Genomic DNA, 24,357 nt, shown 5'->3' with positions numbered 1-24,357 from the left:
TTCTTGAATTCCTTCAAAACTTTAGATCTGATATTTTAGGATGAATAAGAACAAATTGAAACTAATGAAAAACAATGGAAAATCTTCCCTGAAGTGATTTTTTTCCTCCAAAAGACTTACTTTCCTAATAGAAATAACAACAGTAGCACTAGTAATTTTATCATGTGTGTTTTAAAAAGATCAGTTTCTCTGTTGCCATTTTCCATCAAACCCAGCAGTACCAATACTTCATGTGTAGGAAATATTTTATTCTCTCTTCTCTTCATTTGTATTACTTCTCAAACATCTCCCTCTGTTTAGATATTTAGATAGCTTCTCAATCTCAGAAAATATTAGCTGCTTTCTTTAAGAAAAAACATATAGTAAGGGGAATTAATAAACGTTGATTTTTTTACAACATTCTTTAAAAACTGAAAAAATCTCTTCACGTACCCAGAACAGCTTAAATAATTCTCCTCCTCCCCCCACCCTCCAAACACAAAGTTCAAGTTATCTCCTCTCTTCCCTGCCTTCCACCATCCTCCACAACAAGAAGTTGAATGATAGGGTAGAGTCTTCACTATAAGTAAAGATCACACATGTAGAGAGGAAAGGACCTTAGAGGTCATCCAGTGACTAGATTCTAATACAATTCCTGTGTATTAGGATGTGTAAACTGAAACCTAGAGAGGATCTGCCTTGAGGGAGTGAGGTAGAGGGAGAGCTGGGATTTGAACCTAGAGTGTCTCTCCAAATACAGTACTTTCCTGACAACCAGTGGCTTTATCACCGCCTGGAGTCTGTAACTTTATCTCCTGGGAGTTAAGACTTGGACTGAGTGAATAGAATCAAATCACCAACTAAACTCCTAAGAGAAGTATTTGGGAAACAGAAAGATTATTGCCCCAGCTAAGTTACTGGACAAACATCCCATGCTCAAGGTCACTGAGTGAAGCTCTAGTTGCCTCTAGGAAGCAGGAAGCTAGCTGAAAGAAAAACCATGCTGGTTCTCTTCGGTGAGCTCAAAGGTTAAAAGCACATTTAGGATTTGGGACGAAAGGCAATTGGCCTTCCCCTCTATTAAAATGTGGGTTAAGGGTGTGAGATCAGAGAAACAAATTAGGAGGAGGCCTTGTTGTATTTGAGGAATAAAGCAGTAGAGGGAAAATAGAAGCAAAAGGTGTACCTGTGTGTGTGAGGGGAGTTTTGGTTGGAGGAGGAAGGAGGATGGAGAAGAAAGGGGCAGTACAGGTGGCGTCCTTTGTTCTTGGCAACTCCTCTTTGAAGGCAAAGGAAAGTGAAGGCAAAGGCTAGCGGAAGCTGTTCCCTTTCCTTCCTCACTACTAGTTTTCTCCAAAAGGAGCATTTCTTTCCCCCAAGGGAAATTGGAAATTCCTGGGAGGTAACTGGAGAGGTGGGAAAGAGTGTACCTTTCACCTGTCCTCTTTTACTAAATCAAGTGGGCACAGTTCTTTGAAAGTTCCTCTTTCTTACAAAGACACACAGAACACGCGTTCAGAGGGTTTCTGTGCGTGCCCCTGTGGACGCGTGGGAGCATTGCTGGTGCGTGGCGCTGACGTTTGAAGAGTAAAGCTGTAACTGCGTTGAGGTGTGGTGGGGGACGTATGGCAATGATTAAGGCCAAGTCCGAGGTTCTTTGCAGGTTGGATGTCTGCTGCTCTCGAAATCTTTCACTTGTTCCAAACTCTAGGTCCGAATATTTGCAGTCATGTTTCAGACCAGGCTTTTCAGGGGAAGCTCTGAAAGTTGAGGAGTTTGTTTGTGACTCTGGGCTCTCCAGGGGCTGAAACCCGCGTGTCGGTCTGCAGAGCGAGGATGTAGGGTCAAGGTCTATCCAAGTTTTTCTGGAAGCTGTATTGTTGCTTCAGGGACAGAGGTCTTGTGAGGAAATAAGATGTTAAGAGGAAGGGGTCTTAAAAGCCAGAGGCCGAAACCAGCCTCGGAAGCAGAAGTAAAACACCTGCTCTAAGCCCACTCTGACCCCAAGGCAGTCGGTCATGCCGCCACCGCCCCTTTGAGCCTGATCTCTAGACCTAAAGCGCCGCGGGATGCTCCCATCCGTGTGGTCCCCAAGGAGGGTAAAGCCTGGTCCGGGGCACTGCGGGAAATGAAACCCGCTGTCCCAAAGTGCCACCCGGCCAGAGCATATCTGTGGGTCCCTAGAAACTTCAGGTAAAGGGACATCAGAAGTAGCCTCAAAAGAAGGGAAAGGGGAACAAGATTTGTCTAAGAATTGCTAGAAAGGAAGAAATCTTTCTTTCTCGTTTCCAATGTTGAAACCTCACAAGGTACCCGAAGTCTGTAGCCAAGGATTAACTGTCGGGCTCTGATAGGAAAGCAGAAGACACACACATACACACACACACACACACACACACACACACACACACACACACACACACACATTTTCCTCCCATCGCTGCCAAACCTTAGTATTCCACACATGCAGTTTTCAACAACTTGCTTGACACAATAACAAAGATATTTAAATGCCAGGACGCAGATTTCACTTTCAAAGCTTCCCCACCGCGAGTAAACTGACAAAAAATATGGGGCGCACTTAGAAATTAAACACCTTATCCTCTAGAAAAATTGCGTTAATCAGGTTTCTAAGGCTATAGCCATCTCTGTCTTTTCCCATTCTCTCAAATAATGCCCCAAGAAGGAACCTCTGAGCACAAGAGAAAGAGGGGTGTGTGGGGGTGGGCTGGGGGGGAGACGAGGAGAATCATACCCATTGCTAGTAAAATCATCTTAAATCAATAGAGCACCACTTGAACTTGAGTTTCCATTGTTTCACTGAATCATCAATGTTTTTAATTAAACAGAGCTACCCTTCCTGTTAAAACATTACATAAAAGGGTTAGGTTTCTACTTTTGTTGAGGCAGCTGGCGTTTGTTGGCCGTTGTGTTTGAGCAACAGACTGTTCAATAGAAGCGAGAAATAGCTCAACGCGCTCTTAATAGACCTATTTCAACAATGCACCTTGAAAAGGAATACATTGTGTTATTGTGTTAGTTTGCTACAAACCTATTAAAAGAAAAATAGCATCCATCAGGTCGAACAAAACGCATTTGTATTGTACATACTTATCTTCTTCAAATACACTTCTTGGCACAAAGTCCTAAATCCAACTAGATCATCAAGAGCTGGGTAGAACATGTATCAGATAGGTAATGATCTCCGAACTAAAATAAATAAATAAATAAATGAAAATGAAGGAAACCCAGAGGGGAATAGTTACTTTTTATTTGTTTGTCAGTGAGGCGTTCAAACAATCGATTCCTAAACAAAGTATTCTGCGGAAACATGGGATTCCTAGGAAACATTAGGACTTTAAATTTTTTTTAGATTATTTAGGAAGAGTAATTCGTGTTCGGAATTTGGGTCGAATCTGGTACACTTTTCGATAGTAATTAGTTACAGTGAAGTGTTCACCGCAAAAAAAGATTTTTCAAAACATAATTAAACATCACATGCAGTTCTATTCTTCAGGGAAGTGCCTTAAACAAACAAATCGAAAGCAAGAGTCCGAGCCAAGGCTTCAGGGAGCGAGGCTGTCTGAGAGCTGGAATGGAAGCGCTTATTAAATTGACTTGCTTAAAAACGATTTCGTGAACTTATTTTTTTCAATTTCATCCGGATTCGAAAGGGCAGGTATTAGGTTTTATGCTTTTCAAGGAACTTTTCCTCTGTTCGGGGGCCAGTTACCATATTGCAGAGAAGGGTTGCCACTTGGATCACCAACCTGGGAGAAAACATAGTTGCAAATTATAAAGCTAATTGAACTCTTGAGTTCCACTTGGACAGAAAGGATATCCAAAGCATCATCTGTCAGAGGGCAGCATCTTTCTTTATATGCCAGGCAAAAGATCCAGGATTGGGTTTCTACCCTCGTGGTCTCTCACTTTGCAGTGCTTGCTTTGAAAATGAAAGATTATTATATCCACACCCGAAATGATTGAGTGCCTACAAGTGCACACAAATGACTGGGGGGGGGGGGGGAGAAGAGCATACAAATTATAACAAAACTTGACAGCATATGTCTGTGTTCGGGAATGAGCTATACTAATTTTTTTAATGGGTGCCTTATATTATTTCTGACGATTTTTTTTTATTTTGGGGTAAACAATTTCCAGAAACCACAAATATCGTGGAAACTAAGAAAAGTAGTGATAATAATTTGCCTTCACCAACAAACTACAGCAATACCATTTAAAGTGTACCTTTTGTACATTTCAAGAAAAGGAAAGTTGATTTGAATACTCTGATTGTATCTTCTCTTGTGACTTCTGTATTCTTGGAAAGGATGGGGCAGTGTCTGATTTAAAATTTTTAAACATTTTTAATTGACAGTATCTTTTTTACGTTTTCAAAGGATTATCTCTTTAAAAAAAAAGATCCAAAACGGCAATATATAGCAAACATTGCAAATATTAAAGTTGGTTCTTCAAATCTGTACAAGTTCATGCGAGAAAACAAATCACAATGAATTTTTTTTCCAGAGTAAAAAAAGGAATATAGGGAGATTAGTAGAAGAACACAATAAATTGTAGAGTCAATAGATAAAATTGTGTTACTGTTGCTTTTATAAAAGTTTTTGACTTCTCTCCAGAACTTTAAAAAAGTTCAAGTTTCTACGTTGAAAGTAAGTTAACTTCACTGAAGAGGAAATGTTCGATTTTTCGTGTGTAGAGATTATTCGAATAAACAAGGAGTCTCTAACGGAATCATTGGAAAACTCAATAGAAATCGATTTTTGTGGCAAACAGTAATCTGATTCCTTGTTTTGATTTAAGTTTGAAAATTCTTGATTCTGAAATTCTGTATGAAATACACGAAATACAGCTGAAAGCTAAATACTTCCATTAGTTTCAAACATTTTATTCCAAAAGAAAAAAAAACTGAAAAGTTCAAATTATAATTAGATTCTTCTTAAAGAAAAGACAATAAAGAACCACATAGATCATTAGGTGATAACACATGATTTCCCCACCCCCACCTCACCGAAAAGTCACCTCTGAATTGTTCATCTCTTACTTCCAGGATCTAGAACCAAAAATTTTAATCAAACAAATTACAAAAATCTTTCTGACCCTTGACCTTCCGAAACATATAATTTAAAATATTCTTAAAAGGCCTTTTTTTCCCCAAAAAAGCGTACAACCCCACTCGGGTTTCTTGGTCTGCTTTCACAGGGAAATGATTTTTTTTTTTTTTTGGTTTTTCTTTTGATTTTTCTTTTAGTCCAGAAGTACGTGAAGTAACAAAGGTCAATAAGTTTGAAAACATCTCTACTATTTGAAATGATTTAAATGCCACTCTCTAGTGTTGTGTCTGAAGAATTGGTGACTGAGACGGGAGCACGCAGCGCCAGACGTGAGGACAGAGTCCACCTCCGGGCAAGAGACATCAGGGGAAAAGAGCAAGCTTCAAAAGTTTATTAAAAACAGCCCAACAGTTTCTCCTCCGTTAAAAAAAAAATGGTGTCGTTTGAAAGGCTGAGTAAATTACCTTCAAGAGAAAAGAGATAGATACAGTCTACCGTCCCTTTAATACAGAAGTAGAGTGAAACACACCGAAAAAAGCAAACTTTCCCATGACATTAAGCAGTTAGTCATTCTGAAATGCTTTTTAAAAATCCTACATGTTATAGGTTTTAGGTTTTTTTGTTTTTTTTTTAAGGAGGGAAACCAGCGATTCCAACTTGTAACTTTTCACCTTTATCAAGAGGCAGAAAACACACACACACACACACACACACACACACACACACACACACACACCACATCCAGAGGAAGCAACCTCAAGGTTGGGAAAGGGTGTCTTGTTTCTGAATGAGATATGTCGCGAATCATTTTATCTTACATTTTGCAAAATCCTCCAAGTTTTCCCTCTCCTTCTTTGAGTTACATTCTGGAGGACTTAATACAGTAACTGAATAGCCAGAAACGGGATTAGGATGGGATATGAAGAAGTGGGAACATGGAAGAAGAGGACATTGATTTAACTAATGATATTTCCTCAGTCTCTTCGTTGGCTTCCTTCGTTGCTATAGCCTCAGAGTAATATTTAAAAGTAAATTACAGGAACCCAAAACACGAAGGCAGAGGGATTCATAGATTACGTGTTTCAATATCGTAATGGAAAGTTTCGTGTTCCAAGATTTCATTTCAGAGAGTTGTTCAGCTAGTAGCCGAGGGATAGGGGATCTGGGGTTCATGAGGAGAAGAAATGATGCATTTGTTTTTCTTGTAGGTCTGTGTTTAGTTTTAATTTTCCTGTATTTTAAAATAAATACATTGACTGAAGCATGTTTGATCTCTGCTAGAAGGAAGTAGACATTGTAAAGGAATGTGCAGTGGTTTGGGTATGAAAATGGAGTTGTGACTCACAGCTGCAGGCAGATAAAAAAAAAAAAAAAAGGCGTTGTAGTGTCAGCCAGAGGTGTTCAGTCTAATAATTCACGCTGTAAACTGTATCCCCTAAAATTACCTACATAATAAATCATCCTGTGAATAAAAAAAAGTTTAGGCTGGAAAGTGTGAGCGAAGCTGGGGTCTTTAAGAGACTTATCTGCTTGGATCTGTTTGCAGTGATGTGAATTACGGGCTTATTTTCTCCAACCTTTTATGCATTCGAATAATATTGGAAATTATTCTAACACAACTGATCCCTCTCCCCTCCCCTGCGGTTTCCACACATTCTGTGTAGTCTGTAGAAGAACCTGGCTCAAGTACACTTCCCCCGCCCTTCAACCACCACCACTACCAATATCACCACCAATATTCCCCCTCCCCCCCACCTCACCCCACCGCCCAACTTACACTGGTTCCGGCTCAAATCGATTTACCGGATTTACAATTCATTTATACAGTTTCAAGAGAAACCTCAATGTTAGGATTACTTTATTTGTTAAATTTAATTGGTTATTAACTATACGGTCTTAAGCATAAAGAAGAGTAAAAAGAACAAATCTTCATGAAAATTCCTTTCCCTTCTTGTTTCATATTTCGCTTTCTTTGAAGACATGGAGGTAAAGACGGAATTAATCTTAAGTGGTTAATTACTTAGCAAGTGAACCAATTGTGACTTTGAAACAATCATAGACTAGCCAAGCCCCAATAGCCTTCCAAGTACTAAGACACTAGAATGCCTTTGAACAAAAATAATTCCTTTATATTTCAGTCTGGAGTTGATCGGACATCAGTCCAGGGCAGAGAGAGAAAAGATGCAATCGTCTGGAGGATATTTTAAACCCAAGGACAAGAAGAAACCGATTAAACAATGCATGTGAGGAAATGGTGAAGTTGAATTCCGGCTGCCACATTGAAACTATTTATTTTATGGGATCTTCTGCATGGCCAGAATGACTGTGTGCAGCTAAGGTGGCATGCTGGGAGCTGTGGTAGTGAAATATACTGAGGCGATGGTGGGCTCTCCGAAGTTACACAGACTCTAGGAGGGGGCGGGGGTGGGAGGGGAATCAAGTTGACACGGACCTCTTTCGCCAGGGTATTTCAAATGAATACATAAAGCTGAGGACGAGATTGCGTGGTGATGGGGAGGTAGGTTTGGAAAGAAAAGGAGGGGAGAGAAGGATTGACCCCACTATAGTTTGTAGTAAATATTTACTGAGAAAAGGAAGTCAACAACAATTAAAATCCGAACCCCACTTTCATTAGTATTCATGACATAGTATCTAGCTTTTATGTTTATCTTTCTCCGTGGATCAATATCGGAGCAGCATGGGCCTGGAATGAGCAGAAATCTGGCCACGGCATGCAGCTGACCTTTCGCTCTCTCCCTACAGGTCAGATCATCTTCATAAGTATCACTACCTAATACAGAGCTAGCAATCACTCTCATTAAAACTGTTATTGAAACTGCTAACCGGGACAAGGGGAAGAGGAGAGAAATAAAGAGAAATGAAAGATAGTGGGAGCAATGTTGACATTCTCTCCAACCAGTTTTGAAATATGAAAAAACTTTTAGCAGATAAAAGATATTTAAAGCCAGCAACTCTGAGTCTTATATGAAAAAGTAAACACACACACACACACATATTTAAAAGAGTGAGGGGGGGGGGAAGCTCAAAACAAGATATCTCTCTGTTTATTATAAGATCTTCAAGAGAATCAAAGGAAAGACCAAGGTTTTGGGGTATAGCAGCAGCAAAGGGGGATAAGTATAGAGACAGTTCCCCATTATGGGTAAAAAAAAGAGTAAGGATTGATTTGGGGGGAGGAAAAAACAAGGATAGGGAAGTACCCCTCCCATATACAAAAGAAAAAAAAGATCACCCAGACTAGGTCAAAGTGAAGGTTCTGGGTCTCTGACCTATTCCTGAGGCCAAAATGAAAGTCTGAATTATACAGAGTAGATTTATATTCAAGAGGATTCCTACTACTAATCTTCTCAAGCTAGACTTCCCAGGAGTTGGTACTACCAAACTAATATCTCTAGCTAAAAATGGGAGGGGTCTGGGATGGGAATAGAAATTTCAGATCCTATAGAATGATAGGAAGAGAGCAAAAACTTATTTTGACAGTTGACTGGAACAAGTGCATTTAGTAATAGAATATATAGGAAGAGATATAGAGTACCTTGTAGAAGCTTCTTTCACCCTCAGTTAAGAAAATATGGATACTAGTTCTGATCATATCATTTACTATCTATAGGTAAATCGATTAGCCTTTCTGAATCTCACTGGCTTTCTGGAGGGAACTTCAGAGACCAACTAGTACTTCATTTTATTCATGAGAAAACTGAGTAATTTGTCCAAGATCACTTTTATAGTTAAGTATTAGAGTAGGAATGTGAATTTAGGTCCTTTGAATCTAGAAACATAGTTCTATTTTTTCAATATACCAAACAGTCTCAGTTTCCTCATTTGTAAAATGTGACTCATATATGACCAGGGTCTTATAAGGAGAGCACTTTATAAACTTTAAAATGTTATATAAATGTAAAGTGGAGATACCAGTAGTAGAATAGCAGTAATTCTAGGTTGGTATTGTTGTTAAGTAAGATTGAGGAAGGACTCGGATAAGTGAACAGGGTGGAACAGTCCAGTTTCCAAACCTGTAGAACCTAAACTCTGATTAAAAAAGGAGTTAGTAAGAAGAGAGAAAGGAATGTTCTGATTGTTGTTATTGTTACAAGGAAGGAATTTCCATATACTTTTAAAAGTTCTGGGTCTCTGCTAAAAAAGCAAGGTTAGTATCCATTGTAGAAAGACTACTTCTCTCTCCTCAAGGTTGGATGAGTTATGGGTCAGAGTCTGAGGGAGAATTAAGTTCTAGATGGGGTTCGGGACTGTTTACTATCAGTCTCCATTACTTGGAGAAGACCTTTTTCTGCCTTGGTGAAGATATAAAGAGAGGGATTGAAGCAGGCCTATAATTCTGGATTTTCCATTCCCAAACTAGCTTTAGGAACTAAAAAAAAATGACATAGGGAACCTGAGCTGCTATTTCTGCAGATGATGATCTTGACATATGCCCTCACAGGCCCTTTTGCTCTCTTACAATTGCCACAGGCTTTTTCATAAGCATCCAAATGCTTACAGCCATTTCCTCCACCTCCATTTCCTTGGTCAGGGAAGACTTTTTTATTTTATTAAAAAAATTTTTTTAAAAGGAATCTTTAAATCAGTATCTAAAACCTTGAGGAACTTGGGCATCCACTGTGGGGTAGGGATGGAGATGCTGATAGATTTATTAATTTCCCTTTTCTACTCAGGGTCTTATTTCTGAGGTATAAGATTGACTCTCAACTTCTCATCTTTATATTGGAATGGGGAGATAAGACGAAGGGGATGCAGAAGAAAACAAAGGATTTGGGCACAAACCATCAGACTGGGGAGTAACATGACAGGAAATGAAGGGAACTCATTTCTCTTATTTCATATTTCGGAAAAAATGGGCTTCAGGCCTCCCAAAAAGTGGGAGGTGTGGAGAAACTTCAAAGAGTCGTGTAGTATTTATCTCGATTTAGAAAAGTATTGTGTTCCAAGGTTAAACAATGCCGATGTGGATTAGAACAGAGCAGCAAACTCTTTCTGTAGTCTTCAACCATATTGCTGTGGGCGAATACATCCAGACCTTGCCTGGAGATGCTGGGGTGCAAGCGGAGAAAGGGCAGCTGGGGACTCAGGAAAAGTAAAGATTAGTAGGATTCCTACAATCCTAGAAACCTTGGCCATGAACACCAGTAAGAGTTATATCTGATTCTGGCTGACCCATTTATTTATTTATTTATTTTTAATGTAACTTCTCGTAAAACTCCGTTTAAATGGCCAAGTGTTTTCTTTCTCTCTCACTTCAACCCACCTTCAGTAAGTGTAGCGAAAAGATTGAGTGAGTGCAGCGTATTTTATGCACAGCCATAGTCTGAAATGACTACACACCAGCACAGCGGGCATGGTGGGGGTGGGGTGGAATGGTGGGGATAACTCAGTATTTGAAGATTTGGGGTTTCTTTTTCAGAATTAAACAACGTGCTTGCCTTGTCTTTTGTCGGTGGAGTGGATAGCATTTTACAGGACAAGATTATGACAGAATCCAGTTAAAAAGAGAAACCCGTTCACTGTGGTCTGCAGAAGTTATTTTTATCAAGTGGGAAAATGAGATCCAACTTAGGCTGGAGTGAAAACAACATCAAAAATTATAAGCAAATAATTAATAAGTATTTATTGTGTATATATATCCTGCGTCCGGGGACACTTACTGTCTCTGTTAAAGTAACAACACATCAAAAGATTCAGATATTTGTTGTGATGAGATAGTTAAATCGAGACTTTCTCTCCTTAGTTTTATGTGAAATTCTCTCTCGTGACTCCATTTTCATGACTGTATCTATATATTTATTTCCGTGTGCCTATTTTCACGCTCCTCTGCGTCTCCGGGTGAGGAAGAGAATGAGTAAGTGCGTCCAAGGATCGTTATTGCGGAAGCTCTCCGCATTTCCCGTAGCCTTCTGGCAATCCGGAGTTCTGTAAGCTAGTCGGAAAGAGAATGGGGCTCTTTCTCCCAACTCCTCCAGTAAGTGAGAAAGACCAAGAGCTCAGGATAGCCAGGGGCATTTCTGGTCTTGCCCAGAATCTGCCCCTGGTTTGTTGCAAGCAATAAAAACATGGGAAGTCTGAAAACAGCAGCCTGAAAGGTAGACAAAAGGGGGTAGGGGGTGGGGAGGCGATTGACGGAAAATAATAGAAAGGAGAGGGAGTAGGGGCTTCTGAGCTTCCAAGCAGAGAACCAGCCAATTCCTTTGACCTGTTTCCTTTAGCTTCCACCTCCTCCCCTCCTTACCTCCCTCCCTCTACCTTTCCCCTTTTCCTCATTCAACATTCACAAAATAGAAACATGTATTATACGTCCGTAAGAGTATATAATGTCAGTGCAGTGATTTGGAGGGTATCGTTAATCCGGAAGATATCCGAAATAGATTTCGGTTATCATTTTTCTTCTTATTAAGTGTAATAGTGTTGATAATAATAAAACACATCCCAAGCAGCGCTCCATCTGCTTCCTAGTAAAGAGAGGAGGATACATAGGTTTGGGGGGTTTTATTTTGGTGAGAAAAGCGAGGAATGCAGAGAGGATGCTTTTATATTAGACCGTGGGCTAGCGCAGTCAAATTGAAGTTCAAGTTCATTGCCAGTCAGCCTGGAGATGGGGGGTGGGTGGGTAGGGGCGGGAAAAGCCACTCTCTAGTCCACTGCTGTCTCCCCTTTCCCTCAGGCCATGAATGAAAAGGCAGCTTTGTTAGCCAGCCTGGGAGGACCTGTTTCACTTTGCTGTATCTGGGGCTCTAAAATAATGGCAAGTAAGAATTCAGTTACGCAGGGGCAAGGTTGGGGTTCTCCTTCAAAACACCTTCCCCCACGATCTTATTCACTCCTGTTTGGAACCATCTCCGGTGTGGTTGTTTTCAAGGAATCAAATTTTAAATATCCGTTTTAAAAGACATACACTCATCCCTAAGGATCTTCATCACAAGGAGAATAGAAAGGACTAAGGATAGCCTGTCGAAAACCAAACGCTATATTCTCAGTATTGTTTTGCTTAAGAACGGGAAGCAAAACTGAGGCGAAGCTGGAAGCCTTTGTGCTTGAGAAGCTTTAGCCAAGAGGTAACAGTGGTCTGTACAAAGAGGCCCCAAGGCTCCTCTCCCATGGACTCTCACTCTTCCTTCTGCCCTCAACACTGTGGGCTCATCTAATTCTGGGACAGACGTTTATATGAACTGCAAGGGCTGAGTTCTTCTCTTCTCTCCACTCGATTCTTTTTCTCCCACATCCTTCCTCCACTCACGGAAGCCCTTCAACACTCTCCTCCATACATAGTTTATTTCCCTTTTCCACACCGGGGCCCAACTCTCCTGAGTTCAGAAGGAGATTCCACAAAGTCTCTCCTTTTAAGTTTGTACATTGAAAATGGTAAAAATAAATCGGTGATTATTGTATTCTTATCTCTACGAAAACACACACACACACACACACACACACACACACATCAGCTAGAAGCTCACTGAAAGAAAACGTTCTTAAGACCGTAGAGATGACTAAAGTTGTCTGGTCGCAGTATGCGTCTTTCATTACGAATAGCCCACGGTTTTTAAACCATTAACATTTTAAAACATTATCTGAAATTAGTCTTTAAAAATAAATATGTAATAAATAACTTTTCACTGCATCACCTTCTTCCTTCTTCTCCCCACCATTAATAGAATTGAGGGGGTAAAGGAAAGAAAGGAGGATGTCGAAAACTTGAGACTTTTCATCCCCATAAATATAATTTGTCTCCTAAAATTTACTAATATATGCCAATTATTTTAATAATTTTGCTTAATATTATTATGAGTTATAAATTGCAATTTAATAGTGACCTAATTACTTTTGGAATTAACATTTCAAGCTACAAGGCAGCTGAGAATGAAGCGATTCTATCGTTTGGGATACTTACACATACCCAACACATACACACACACACATACACACACACACACACACACACACACACACACACACACACACAGAAAGAGAGACAGACAGAGACAGACACAGAGAGAAAGACAGAGAGAAATGGACTCAAACTTTGTCCCTGGGATATAGCGCCCCTTAAGACTTTTTATTCTCCTCCCACTCCATCCTCTCTCCTCCCCCCTTCACAACTGGGTTATGCTTATGGTTGTCGACTAAACAGGTAGCAGCTACGGCATTCTAATCCAACCGGAATGACAATCGTAAGAGTTGTTACCTATATTTGCCTATTTTTCCAGCCATCAAGAGTAAAATAAGTGTGAGAGTAGAGTGTAGACTGGAGACCTGGATGAAACAAGCACTACAAATAGCTTGGGTTGTTAACTGAGATTTAAAGAAGCTACTGGCTTTGGACAAGTTTTAAAGAAAAGCAGCTTAGTTCCTGAAGGGACTTGGAGTTCTATATAAATCAGGCTTTGCTGCTTATTTTCCCTATAGTTGCCACAGCCATCCCAGTCCCTTCAGTCTGTCTCTACTACCTATAGAAGACTGGAAGTGGAGTTGGCCGAGTATTAAATCTCCAGGTTGTTTGAGAAGACAGAGATGTCTTGATTAGTCCCAGCCTCTCAGTGTTTTCTCCATCCCATTTCTTTCCCCTTCTCTCCTTTTAATTGCCTTCTGCTTTCTTCCTAAGTCTTATGGTTTGACAGCTCTTTAGAACTATTTCTACAGGCTCCCATCCTCACCATAAAAGTCCAACCAGTTATTGATGTCACAAAGAGGTTCCCCCATTCCAATTATTTGTCTGTAATGTTGTTGTTTTTTTTTTAATTTTAGCTTGCTTGATAGTCTTCTCTGTATATGGATGTTTTTGCTTGTGGGTTTTTTTTTTTGGGGGGGGTGCCCTCACCCAACAACAACAGCTGATGATTTAATTTTCTAAATTAAATTATAAAATTTTATACTTATTATTTCTTTTTTGGGGTAATTATTCTGTTCAAAACTGAAAATTGTTGCATATGATTTATGTAGTTAATTCTTAGCTTAAGACAGCTAGAAAAAAAAAAGAAATGCCTACTGGTAAATTAAGTCTATTAAATAATAATCATTTGGCCAAGTTCAAAATCAAAGTGCTATCACTTTGCTGCAAGTTTACAAATAAGCTACCTAATTACACTTTTCAGGGGGAGAAATAGCAAAGAAAAAAAAAAAAGAAAAAGTGCTTGTATTATAAATTCATTCCAACTAGCTGAAAAATCATCTCAAAACAATCCATTAAGGTTTTTGACTAAGTCTCTCAGAAGTTTCTAAAATATTAGTTTACTTTCAGTTACTAACAGTATGTATAGAAGACATTTTAGAAAGTATCTTTCTACGGAAATATTGGCTAAATCTACAAATATCTTCCTATCCATGAACTCTGTCATCTTACACATTGAGAAACATATCTTTCATGCACTAGATGCCTCTTTCCTGTTTTAAGAAAACTCTTGATAAAAGAAGAATGTGTTCATGCAGTTTCAACACATTTTTATTATATTTCTGTATGCATTACTCTTAAAACATATCACAAGAAATGATGAAACCACTTAAACCTTCAAATAAAAATTCTGAAACAGTTTATGCCCACAATTGTACATATTTATAGTTAAGAAACATTCTTTATAAATATTGTTTCCTCTGTAGCAAGTTAATACCATAATTTAATTACAAATGGATAAATATGGTAATGGATATTTACAGAAGGAAGGGTGTTATTACGGAAAAAGCTAACGGCACAACGTTTATTTTTCCCCACAATCTTCCGTACAGGAACTAACAAATTGAACTTGCAAAAGCACTAAAACATCACATGTAAACCCAGCTAACAGAAAAATACATTCACAAGCGTTGGTGGTGGTGGTGGTGTGTGTTTGTGTGAGTGTGTGTGTGCTGTATAGAATTGTGTTGGAAAAACAGAATGGAGACTTTGGCACGGTTTTTTCTTCCAGTCTATAGTTGCATGAAGATTACAATCAAGTTGCCTCATAAAAAGGAACACAATATTCAATACCACAATACAAAATAAACCATTTTCTTCCACGTTACTTAAAAATAAATCGGGGAACTAAAAAAATAAAAAAAGAAAAGAAAAGTCCATCACTTTGGGCAAGGAAGGGGGGGAGGGGAGGAAACTCAATCGTCGGTTTACAAATGGACAAACTTCTATACACCAAGAATCCATTAAAACTTCGTTACCACCTCAGAGAAGGAAGGAGGGAGTCCACTATGTACACAGTTTGTCAAGAGACGAGTAACTAGACCTGGAGAGGGAGTGGAGGAAGAGCAAGGAGGAGGAAAGCAAGGGAGTTTGGTTTGGGTTTTTTTTTGTTGTTGTTGTTGTTGTGTTAGGTGTCCTTGTTGGTTTGTTTTTGTTTTTTTGTACGTGTCTTTTTGTTTTTGTGGGTTTTTTTGTTTTTGTTTTTGTTTTTTTAGTTTCCGAGACTTTGGAAGGGAAGGTTTTGCTCTTCGAGATTAGATCTTTTGTTTTAACTTTTAAAATCCTTTTGCTGGTATGAACAAAAATAATTGAACATCCACTATCACTAACTGTTCTCTCCCCTTTCTCTGAAGAAGGGTGGAGAATGAGGGCTGGTTGGACTCGGGGAAAAACTGAAGGGAATGGGGGTTGGAAAAGGAGATTGGCCCCTCCTTTAGACGTACCATTCGTTGAAGTTGGAGGAGAGGCCACTGTGACCCCCGCCGGTCCCACCGCCCCCGCCGGTGCTGCCGCTGCCACCGCCCCCTCCACCGCCGCCACCGGCACCCCCGCTGCCTCCCCCGCCGCTGCCTCCGCCACCGCCACCACCTCCAGTCCCGCTGCTCCTGTGCACCGCAGACACCGCAGCGGCTGCTGCTGCCGCCGCCGCCGCCGCCGCCGCCGCCGCTGCCGCAGCCGGAGACAGATTGGTGGTACTCTGGGGCTCGGCACTAGGGGACACTAGCCCGGGTGGGGTGGAGGACTCATAGCCCGAGCTGGCGGCAGGAGAGGATTCGGAGCCCTGTGGGGAGGACTCATGGACCTGAAAGACAAAAGGAAGGGGGGAGGACAAGAGGGTACTAGGTGTGAGTGCAGCTGCTGTGAGGCTGAATCAGGGGAGCAGGGTCTCTCAGACCACCAAGCCCCTAAGAGCTTCTTGGATCGCAGAGGACAGGAGGCCTAGGCCGAAGCTGAAACCCCTCCCCCTCCCCCCTCCAATTAGTGCAGGAATTTCTCCAACACTACCCCATTCCCAGACTCTAACCCATAGGCTAGATTCCAAAATAAAAAGGGGAGAAAAAGAGACCATCGTCTCCCCAGAATGCCCTAGCTTGCTCAAGTACCTTCATGTGCTTCCTCAGGGAGCTGGGATGAGTGTAAGATTTGTCACACATCTTACAAAGATAGGGCTTATCCGAGGTATGGACGTGCATGTGCTTCTTCCGATCGCTGCTGTTGGCAAAGCGTCTGTCACAGCCTTCGAATTCACACTGGAACGGCTTCTCTCCTGGAAAGCATAAACAAGCAGGGCTTGATGATAGTAAACAAATAACTTGGACTTGTAATCCACTCCACAGCGGATGTCTATTTAGGGGAGGGCGGAGGAGCGAAAGGTTGTTACAGTGGTCTTCCGTAGGGACTACGATTCACTTTAAGATTTTGCATTTTCCTTTTTTTTAAGGAAGAAGGAACATGGCAATTATGATTGTTTTTTTTTTTTTTTTAAGTTCTTTCCAGCCTGATGTCCATTTGCTGGGGGTAGGAGTGGGGGTGAAGCTTAATGAATGTTATTTGGCGTCGATTAGGCTGTAGAGAGCTTAAAAAAAAAAGTGATGGGTTGATCTGTAGCTTCTAATAAGTTTGCCTCAGGATCGATAAGCTGTTATTATGACAAAATATTTTCAATATTTAAAAAAAATTTACACAGGCTGTTGGGCTTAATTTATTTCTATTTGAGGCCAGTAGACTATTAAATTTAGAGTTGTTGTGTGTGCTTTGGGAAGGGGGCACAGATGGGTGACTACCCCATTATTTTTCAGCCAACATCCTGCAAAAAGAATTATGATTTCTGCCATCACTTCCATTCCTTTTTCCTTTTTTTTTTTTTTAAAGTAAATTTTAGGGAAGAGGTACTATCTAGATAGTCCAAGAAGAAAAAAAAAAATAGATAGTCCAGGAAGACGAAGATCCGGTAGAAGCTAAACGCCTTCCAATCTCTCCTCCCAACTCCATTTAATTTTCATACGGTTTTTACGCCCTGTTGCCAGAATTCCAAATGCTTGGAGTAATTTAGAGGTGTGATAACTCAAACATCCCCCTAGTTGGAAAGGGAACCATTTAACATTAAATTCCATTAGCACCTAAATTGTTTTTTAAAGACATCCGTTCAGACACAGTGACTTTAATGCGGGCATTTCATGCAAATAAATTTCTCAAATTTTAAACCTTGTTAAAAGCTTGTCTAGCACCTAGTATCCCTCCTACCACAGAAGAGAACAATAGGCCTACCGTTCGTCCGGTTTTCAAGTAAATATTGATGTTGGAAGTTGCTAAAATATTTGGCTTTCTATTATGAAATAGTCTGGCACAATTTAGGCTGGAACCTGGTAATAAATGAATAATATATGAAGCTAGGAGACGTGTTTATTTTGCGACTCTCTCTTCTCACGCGATTCCCCCACCAGGAGCCGCGCTGCCCTGCTCTTAGCTCGCCAGGTTTTTAGTTCAAGTTTTGGGAATCGCAAATCTTTCGTTGCCCATTACATACTTTAACAAACTGTTGCCCAAACCACTTTAAACCCCCTCAAATAACTTCGTGTATGACTTTAAAAACACTTTTAAAATGAAAAATGTTTTATTGCCTAAGCTCACACCAGTTAAATTTAATAGGAAGCAGTCGCAGAAAGGGACGTGTCGACCCTTAAACAAGGCACATGAAAACACACATATGAGATAGAAAACAAAAAAAGGCAAAATAATCTCCAAGATCTGCTCATGTCTTCCAAATTAAGAGGTTATTTGTGTGTGTGTGTGTGTGTGTGTGTGTGTGTGTGTGTATGATCAATTCACATCAATATTTTTAGAGAGTCTTGGAAAATTAAGTACTCTCACTGAAAAGACTGGGTATGTTTTTGGCATTTAAAATTATAATAATGCCACATATAACATTTAAACGACAACAAAGCAGCCTTCTTCTCTTTCTAAACACACACTCACGCACACACAGAGTCGAAAGGGTCCAAAAATGAAGGCCCCTTTCGAATAAAATGAGATTTTTTTTTCCCCCTTCAACCTTCGGGGAAAGCCTTACATTTCTTCCCTTTCTCTACTACCCTCGAGACAGCAGACTCAGCAATTACCTGTGTGGGTCCTTTTGTGTATCTTCAGATTTTCCGAGCGTGCGAAAACTTTCCCGCAGCCGGGAAAGGGGCAAGGAAACGGCTTCTCTCCGGTGTGCACACGGATATGGTTGACCAGTTTGTATTTGGCCTTGAAGGGCTTGCCCTCCCGAGGACACTCCTCCCAAAAACAGATGTGGTTACTCTGCTCAGGGCCCCCGACGTGCTCCACTGAGACGTGGGTGACTAGCTCGTGCATGGTGCTGAAAGTTTTGTTGCAACTCTTCTTGGGATTGCTCAGTTGTTCCGGGTCGATCCACTTGCAGATGAGCTCCTGTTTGATGCACTGCTGCCTCATGTAGCGGAAAAAGGCACCTGGGTGGTGATGGTGATGGTGGTGGTGGGCGGCGGCCGCTGCCATGTTCATGCCCATGTTCATATTCATGGGACCGTATTGGTTGTGGAGCTGGGCCGCCGAGTAGGGGTCAGTCCGGGGGCTGGACACTTGGCGGTACTGGTCCGAGCGACCGAACACCTCTCCCGGCAGCCCCAGCCGCATCTGCCCGTTCAGAACATTCTGAGAGCCATGAGGACCGTGCTGCTCATGGATCCCTGGGAACAGAAGATGGCTTTGGGCATCCGTGTGCGGGTGGTGCAGGCTTCCCGCCCCTGGCCCGAATAGCCCATGCTGCCCACCGGTCGGAGCCGAGTCCCCAAAACCTCGGCTGCGGAACAGAAAGTCCCGGGTGGAGTTAAAGGGTGCTCCCGAATATGAGCCTACATGGGCGGCGTGGGGTCCTAGGGCTGCAGCGGCTGCTGCGGCTGCGGCCGAACCCGGGTAGCCCCCGGGCCCTTGCGAGGTAAAAGCCGAGCTCTGGCCAGGGGACAGATCGTGGGCCCCGGGGTTGAGCTTGAAGGCGCCCATGTGGGCGGCGGCCGAGTCCACGAAGCCGTTTTGCGCCGCAGCCAGGCTTAGCTCGCGGTCTTGCATTTCCGCGGCCGCTGCTGCCGCGGCAGCCGAGTGATGATGGTGACGGGCGAAGCTGCCCACCCCTATAGCCGGGAACTGCGGCCCCGCGTCCAACAGCATGGTCAGCTCGCTCCGCTCGGGCTGCGGCTACCGCTCGGCTTCGGGCTGCTATACCCGGAGGAAGCGCTGATATCTGCCCCAGTTGCTCGCGCAACTCCGGGGCGGCTCCTTCTCCTCGCTCGGCTCCTGGCTGCTCCAGGCGGTGGCGGCTCCTCGAATTGCAGCAGCCGCGGCAGCGGCAGCGGCAGCTTCAGCCTCCGCAGCCGTGGGCTCCTTCGAGCCCAGCTACTAGGCTAGCCTCCGCCGCCGCGCCGTTGCAGCCGCTGCTCCCGCAGCCCGGAGCTGCAGCTTCGAGCTGCTTGTGTTGTGGAGCAAAACCAGAGAGAGGAGGAGGAAGAGGAGGAGGAGGAGGAGGAGAAGAAGAGTCCAAAGCCAGGCGGAGAACCAAAGTGTATTAAAGGAGCTGTGGCGGGGGCGGGCGGGCAGGGGAGGGAAAGGGAGGGAGGGAGGGAGGGGGGAGACAAGATGAGAGGGGGGTTGCAGGGGGGCTAGCGCTGTGCCTTTTCCTGCACACACAGGCCCCCCACCCCCTAACACACGCACACGCGCGCGCGCGCACACGAACACACACACACACGCCACTGAGATCTGTGTCACTATCACAGAAATCACTCCCCCCCAAAATTAAACATTAAAATTAAATCAAATTAAAAAAAAATCCAAACTGCACAACAGAGGCAGAGAAGCAGACTGGGAGAAGATGCGCAACCCGCCGCACTGCCCCCTCTGCTAGTTCCTCCTTCTCCACCTGATCTTGGTGGGGAACAGGGGGTGGGAAGGGGGGGTGGCCCTGGAGGAGGACGGGACAATCCACTCCCCTTCCTGCTCCTCTAGCTGCCGGCTTTGGGATTTTCTTTCCCCTTCCCCGCTCCTTTCCTCTCGGGTATGGGTATTGTTATGATTCAGGGTTTGGGGTTTGTTTTTTATCCCTCCTCTTCTTCTTTCGTGCTTGGCATTGGATGTATCTCACGTAGTAAACTTGCAACAGCAACGAATTCCCACAGATGAAGGAATCAGACGCTCCTGTCTTTCTTTAAGTTGTGTTGGAGGAGGAGGAGGAGGAGGTTGTGGCGACAGTGATGGAGATGGCAGTGGGAGGGGAAATCAGGGAAGAGGGAGGGGAAAAGAGGGAGATGGGAGAGGGAGAGGGAGAGTGGAGGAGGATTAAAAACAATAACAACAATTTTAAAAAGTGATCTCTTTCTCTCTCTTTCCGAGTTTCTGTCTCTCTCAGTGCCCAGGCAGGGAGCGGGGAATCAGCAGCAGCAACAGCGGCAGCAGCAGTAGCAACAGCAACAGCAGCAGCCCATGAGGATGGAGTATTCTCTCTGGAACTAGCAAGTGCGGGGAATCCAAAGCTGAAATCTTTTCCCCTTTCTCCTGGCGTTGGGGTTTATTTGCCGCTTCCACCAAACACCTCTCCCTCTCTCTCCTCCCCCGCGGTTTATACTGGGGGGTGCTGCTATGGCCTCCTGTTTTTATTTTTATATTTTGCTTTCTCTTTTTTCTCTCCCCTCCCCCATCCCCTTTCTTCTCCTTCTCCTCCCCTTCTCTAGTCACCCTCCCTCCCCTCTCTGTCTGGACTGGCAGCTCCTCTACCACCGCCCCCTTTAACAACCGCACGGTCACTCTAGCAGCGCCAGCTCATTGGTCACGGCGGCCCAGTCAATCCACACTTTCCCCTTTCCCGGCCCCTCCTCCTCCCCTCCCCCTTCCCTCTGCCAACACTACCTCCCTGACGGCTAATCGCCGCTATCTGGGCCCCAAGTCCTTCCCGCCTCCCCATAGCTTCTCTTCTAGCTTTCATTCCTCTTTCTCTCCACCCTGTCCCCTCCCCCGGCCCCTAACCCCTTCTCCTAGCTGGGTCCAAGAGACTGAAGCCGCAGGGGCAGCTGTAGCCGCAGAGGCTATCGCCACTACATCCAGGAACCTTGCGCCCCCAGCGCCAGCGCCCACCGCTGCCCCTGGAAGAGACTCTGGAGAGAGCTGGGGTGGTGATGGTGGTGGGCGCCTGAGGCACAAGGCGAAAAGCGCCACTGCACTTGGCTCAGGGCAAGTGGGTCTGAGGGTCACAGGTTTGTCAGTGCAGCGTTTGAATGGGTAAGGGGCTAAGAAGGTAGGAAAAGATGGCCCTCACATCCTGGGCTTTTTGGAAAAGGTCATTGGCTTCTGGCAACTGCAGCAGCAGCAGCTACGGCCACCACCACTACAAATGCCACAAAGACAGACATAAAAAGAGAATGTTAGCCCTTGCCGCCATTACATTTTATTTTATTTTTTAAAGCAAAACCAAAAGCGATTGTTTCAGGAACCCTGAGAAGTTGCTGGTGAATAGGGATAGAATTCTAATAAACACACTAGAGGTTGCAAGTCTGCACTAAGATTCTTCTGAGTTGGGCTTGAAGAATAGGCAAAAGGGAGAATTAGAGAAATGGAATGCAAAGAGAAGTGTTTCCTTTTCAAGATTTTTTCCCCCGTGTTCCTTCCCCTCCTTTAATTTTACATTATTAAAAATTGTTCCTGGGTGGAAGGAAAAGAGAAGAAATGAAGGAAGGAGAGAAAGACAAACACCTCTTTCTCCAGTACACATACAAATACCACCCCCACCTTCACTGTAGGTCCCCAAACAACAAAGTCAGCCTCTGCTTTTGCTATTCTCTTCAGCCGAAGCCTTCTTACTGTAAATGTTTACACGGCCCTGACCCCTACTTGCGGCTTGTTTTGAAGTTACTTAAATACAATGTAACTTTTTGTGGGCAATATGAAATTAAATATCAAAATCAGCAGGATTTGGAAGAGGTTGTTGTTATCTTTGTGTGTGTTTTAAAGCTAACGCTGCCCAAAATTTGAATGTGTCAGCGTCATGCCCCCGCCAAAGACACCAAGACAGATATACACGGCTTTATGTATTATTTTCAGTCTACACAAATAATGTTGTTGTTGTTGTTGTTGTTAAAATCAACATCATCATCATCATGAATTATCAATCGTCACTATCACCATCATGATGATTGTCATTTGTCTGGAGTCAAACATTTTCACTGTCGAAAATCCAGCGTGCCTTTTTTTTTTTTTTTTTTTTTTTAAAGCTGTTTTAGTTCACGGCACAAGTCCGCATATCCGTAAACTAGAAGGTCCTGGCAGTTCTCTCTGAGAGGTTTTGGTAGTTTCCTGTTAACAATAAAATGATAGAACTAAACAGATAAAGAAAGACGACGAATCCGGGGTCTGCTGAGGTGTGAATTAAAGACACTGTGCTAGCCACCGACTTTTCCTCGCCTGACTCCCGGAAATCAGAAGTTTTGTTTACAGGTTTTTGTGAGTTTGAGTTAGGGTTTTAAAAAAAATCAAACACTTTTGTCTTCAAACCAGTTAGAAGTTGGGAATATCGGTTTGTCTTTTTCTCTTCTTCAAAAGCTATTTTTGTTTGTTTATTTCTCTAGGTTTCAAGAAGATCCCTGAAAATCAGCTGTCCTCCCCAGCCACCTTCTAGGCTTGTCCCAACTCGCCTCTTCTGGCTTGCCCCAGCTCTTAAACCTGCAACGCAGCTGCCGCTCACGGTCGTTGTTCTGGGCGAGACGTCTCTTCCAAAAGCCGAGTTTTTTTCCGCCGGGTTCTTGGAAGTCTGAGCCTTCTTCCTGAAGTCAGGGAGGTTTCCTATTTCACCTATCAGCCAAAGTATTTAAGAAAGTAGGAAACCATGGCTGGCCCTCTACTCCTTCAAGAAAAAAGGAAAGAGAGAGAGAGAGAGAGAGAGAGAGAGAGAGAGAGAGAGAGAGAGAGAGAGAGAGAGAGAGAGAGAGAGAGACAGAGAGAGAGAGAGACAGAGATAGAGACACAGACAGGGAGACAGAGACACACAGAGAGAGACAGAGACACACAGAGAGACAAACAGACAGAGACAGAGGAAGAGATTACTTCTCTTTAGTCCAAAATATTCAGATACCCAATTATACACATTATTATTTACTCATTCTTGTTGGTCATAATGATGAAGACAGAATAACTGAAAATGTCTTGTTACTTTTTAAACGATTCTCGAAAGAAAATATTTTCTTCCATTTTAATTGTAAGAATTGTTTATATTTGATTGTAAAAATTATTACACTGGATAGTCAGATCCATTGTGACCTCTTCTCTCTTCTCTTCCCTTCCATCTATCTCTTTTTAAAATTTTTCTCTTGACTTCTCTGTTTCCCTCGCCCTTCCTCCTATTCTCTAATTTTTCTTTGATTTTTCTTTTTCTCATTACCATTCTCATATTAAGATCACCCTGCTGAATTCTGGCTCTGTGGCTTCAGGAGCCTGCAATGGGGTAGTTTGTAGGGAATTCGTTAATTCCAGTCAGAGACCCCGCAGGCTGGACTCTCTCTGCTATTCTTTCAGGGCTCCAGTTCTACTCTCTCTGCAGGAAACAGAGGAGCTGATCCAAGTTCAAAGTCACGTTGCCGTCCTCTCTAAGAAGTGCTTTATTTCTCTACAAACCGCAAAACCTCTTTCCCTCCTGTCACTGGGTGAAAAAGCAAGGAAAGGGAAGAGAGAAAGAGCAAGATCGAGCAAAGGAGAGTTGAGAGAGAGAAACTGCAAGTGCTTTGAGAACTATTGCTGCAAATATAGACTTTAACTTGTTCTCTGAAGAAAGCGGCCAAACTGCTGTCTAAATTGTTGTTCTGAAATAAGTTTTTCAACAGGTTTCTGGAAGTGCCCGTTTTGCAGCACAACAAACAACTGCCTCAACTGGGCAAACATTTCCCTCTTTGTAAGTTTTCCAAAATTGTTCTTTTGAAATCTCACTGGAGTTTGCTACTGGCTCCTTGAGCATGGGGATAGTGGGGTTGGCGAGGACTGGAGAGTTTGCATTAGACTGAATTGTGCTTTTTGTTTTCCTCTTTTGAGCTTTTTCATTTATGGGGGGTGGGGAAT

At 42.8% G+C, this 24,357-nt stretch overlaps 1 protein-coding gene across 1 annotated transcript; it reads right to left on the bottom strand.

The window, feature by feature from the left end:
- Positions 1 to 14,493: 14,493 nt before the first annotated feature.
- ZIC2 (Zic family member 2) lies at positions 14,494 to 20,632 on the bottom strand. The gene is made up of 3 exons (XM_051984072.1): positions 18,366 to 20,632; positions 16,350 to 16,513; positions 14,494 to 16,048 (listed from the first exon to the last, which is right to left on the bottom strand). Exons 1-3 carry the CDS (start codon positions 19,432 to 19,434, stop codon positions 15,680 to 15,682), a joined length of 1,602 nt encoding a protein of 533 aa, XP_051840032.1. The 5' UTR covers positions 19,435 to 20,632; the 3' UTR covers positions 14,494 to 15,679.
- Positions 20,633 to 24,357: the final 3,725 nt, after the last annotated feature.

Source organism: Antechinus flavipes, chromosome 3 (genome assembly GCF_016432865.1).
Source record: "Antechinus flavipes isolate AdamAnt ecotype Samford, QLD, Australia chromosome 3, AdamAnt_v2, whole genome shotgun sequence".
NCBI lineage: Eukaryota > Metazoa > Chordata > Mammalia > Dasyuromorphia > Dasyuridae > Antechinus > Antechinus flavipes.
This window is presented reverse-complemented; position numbering and strand designations above follow the sequence as displayed.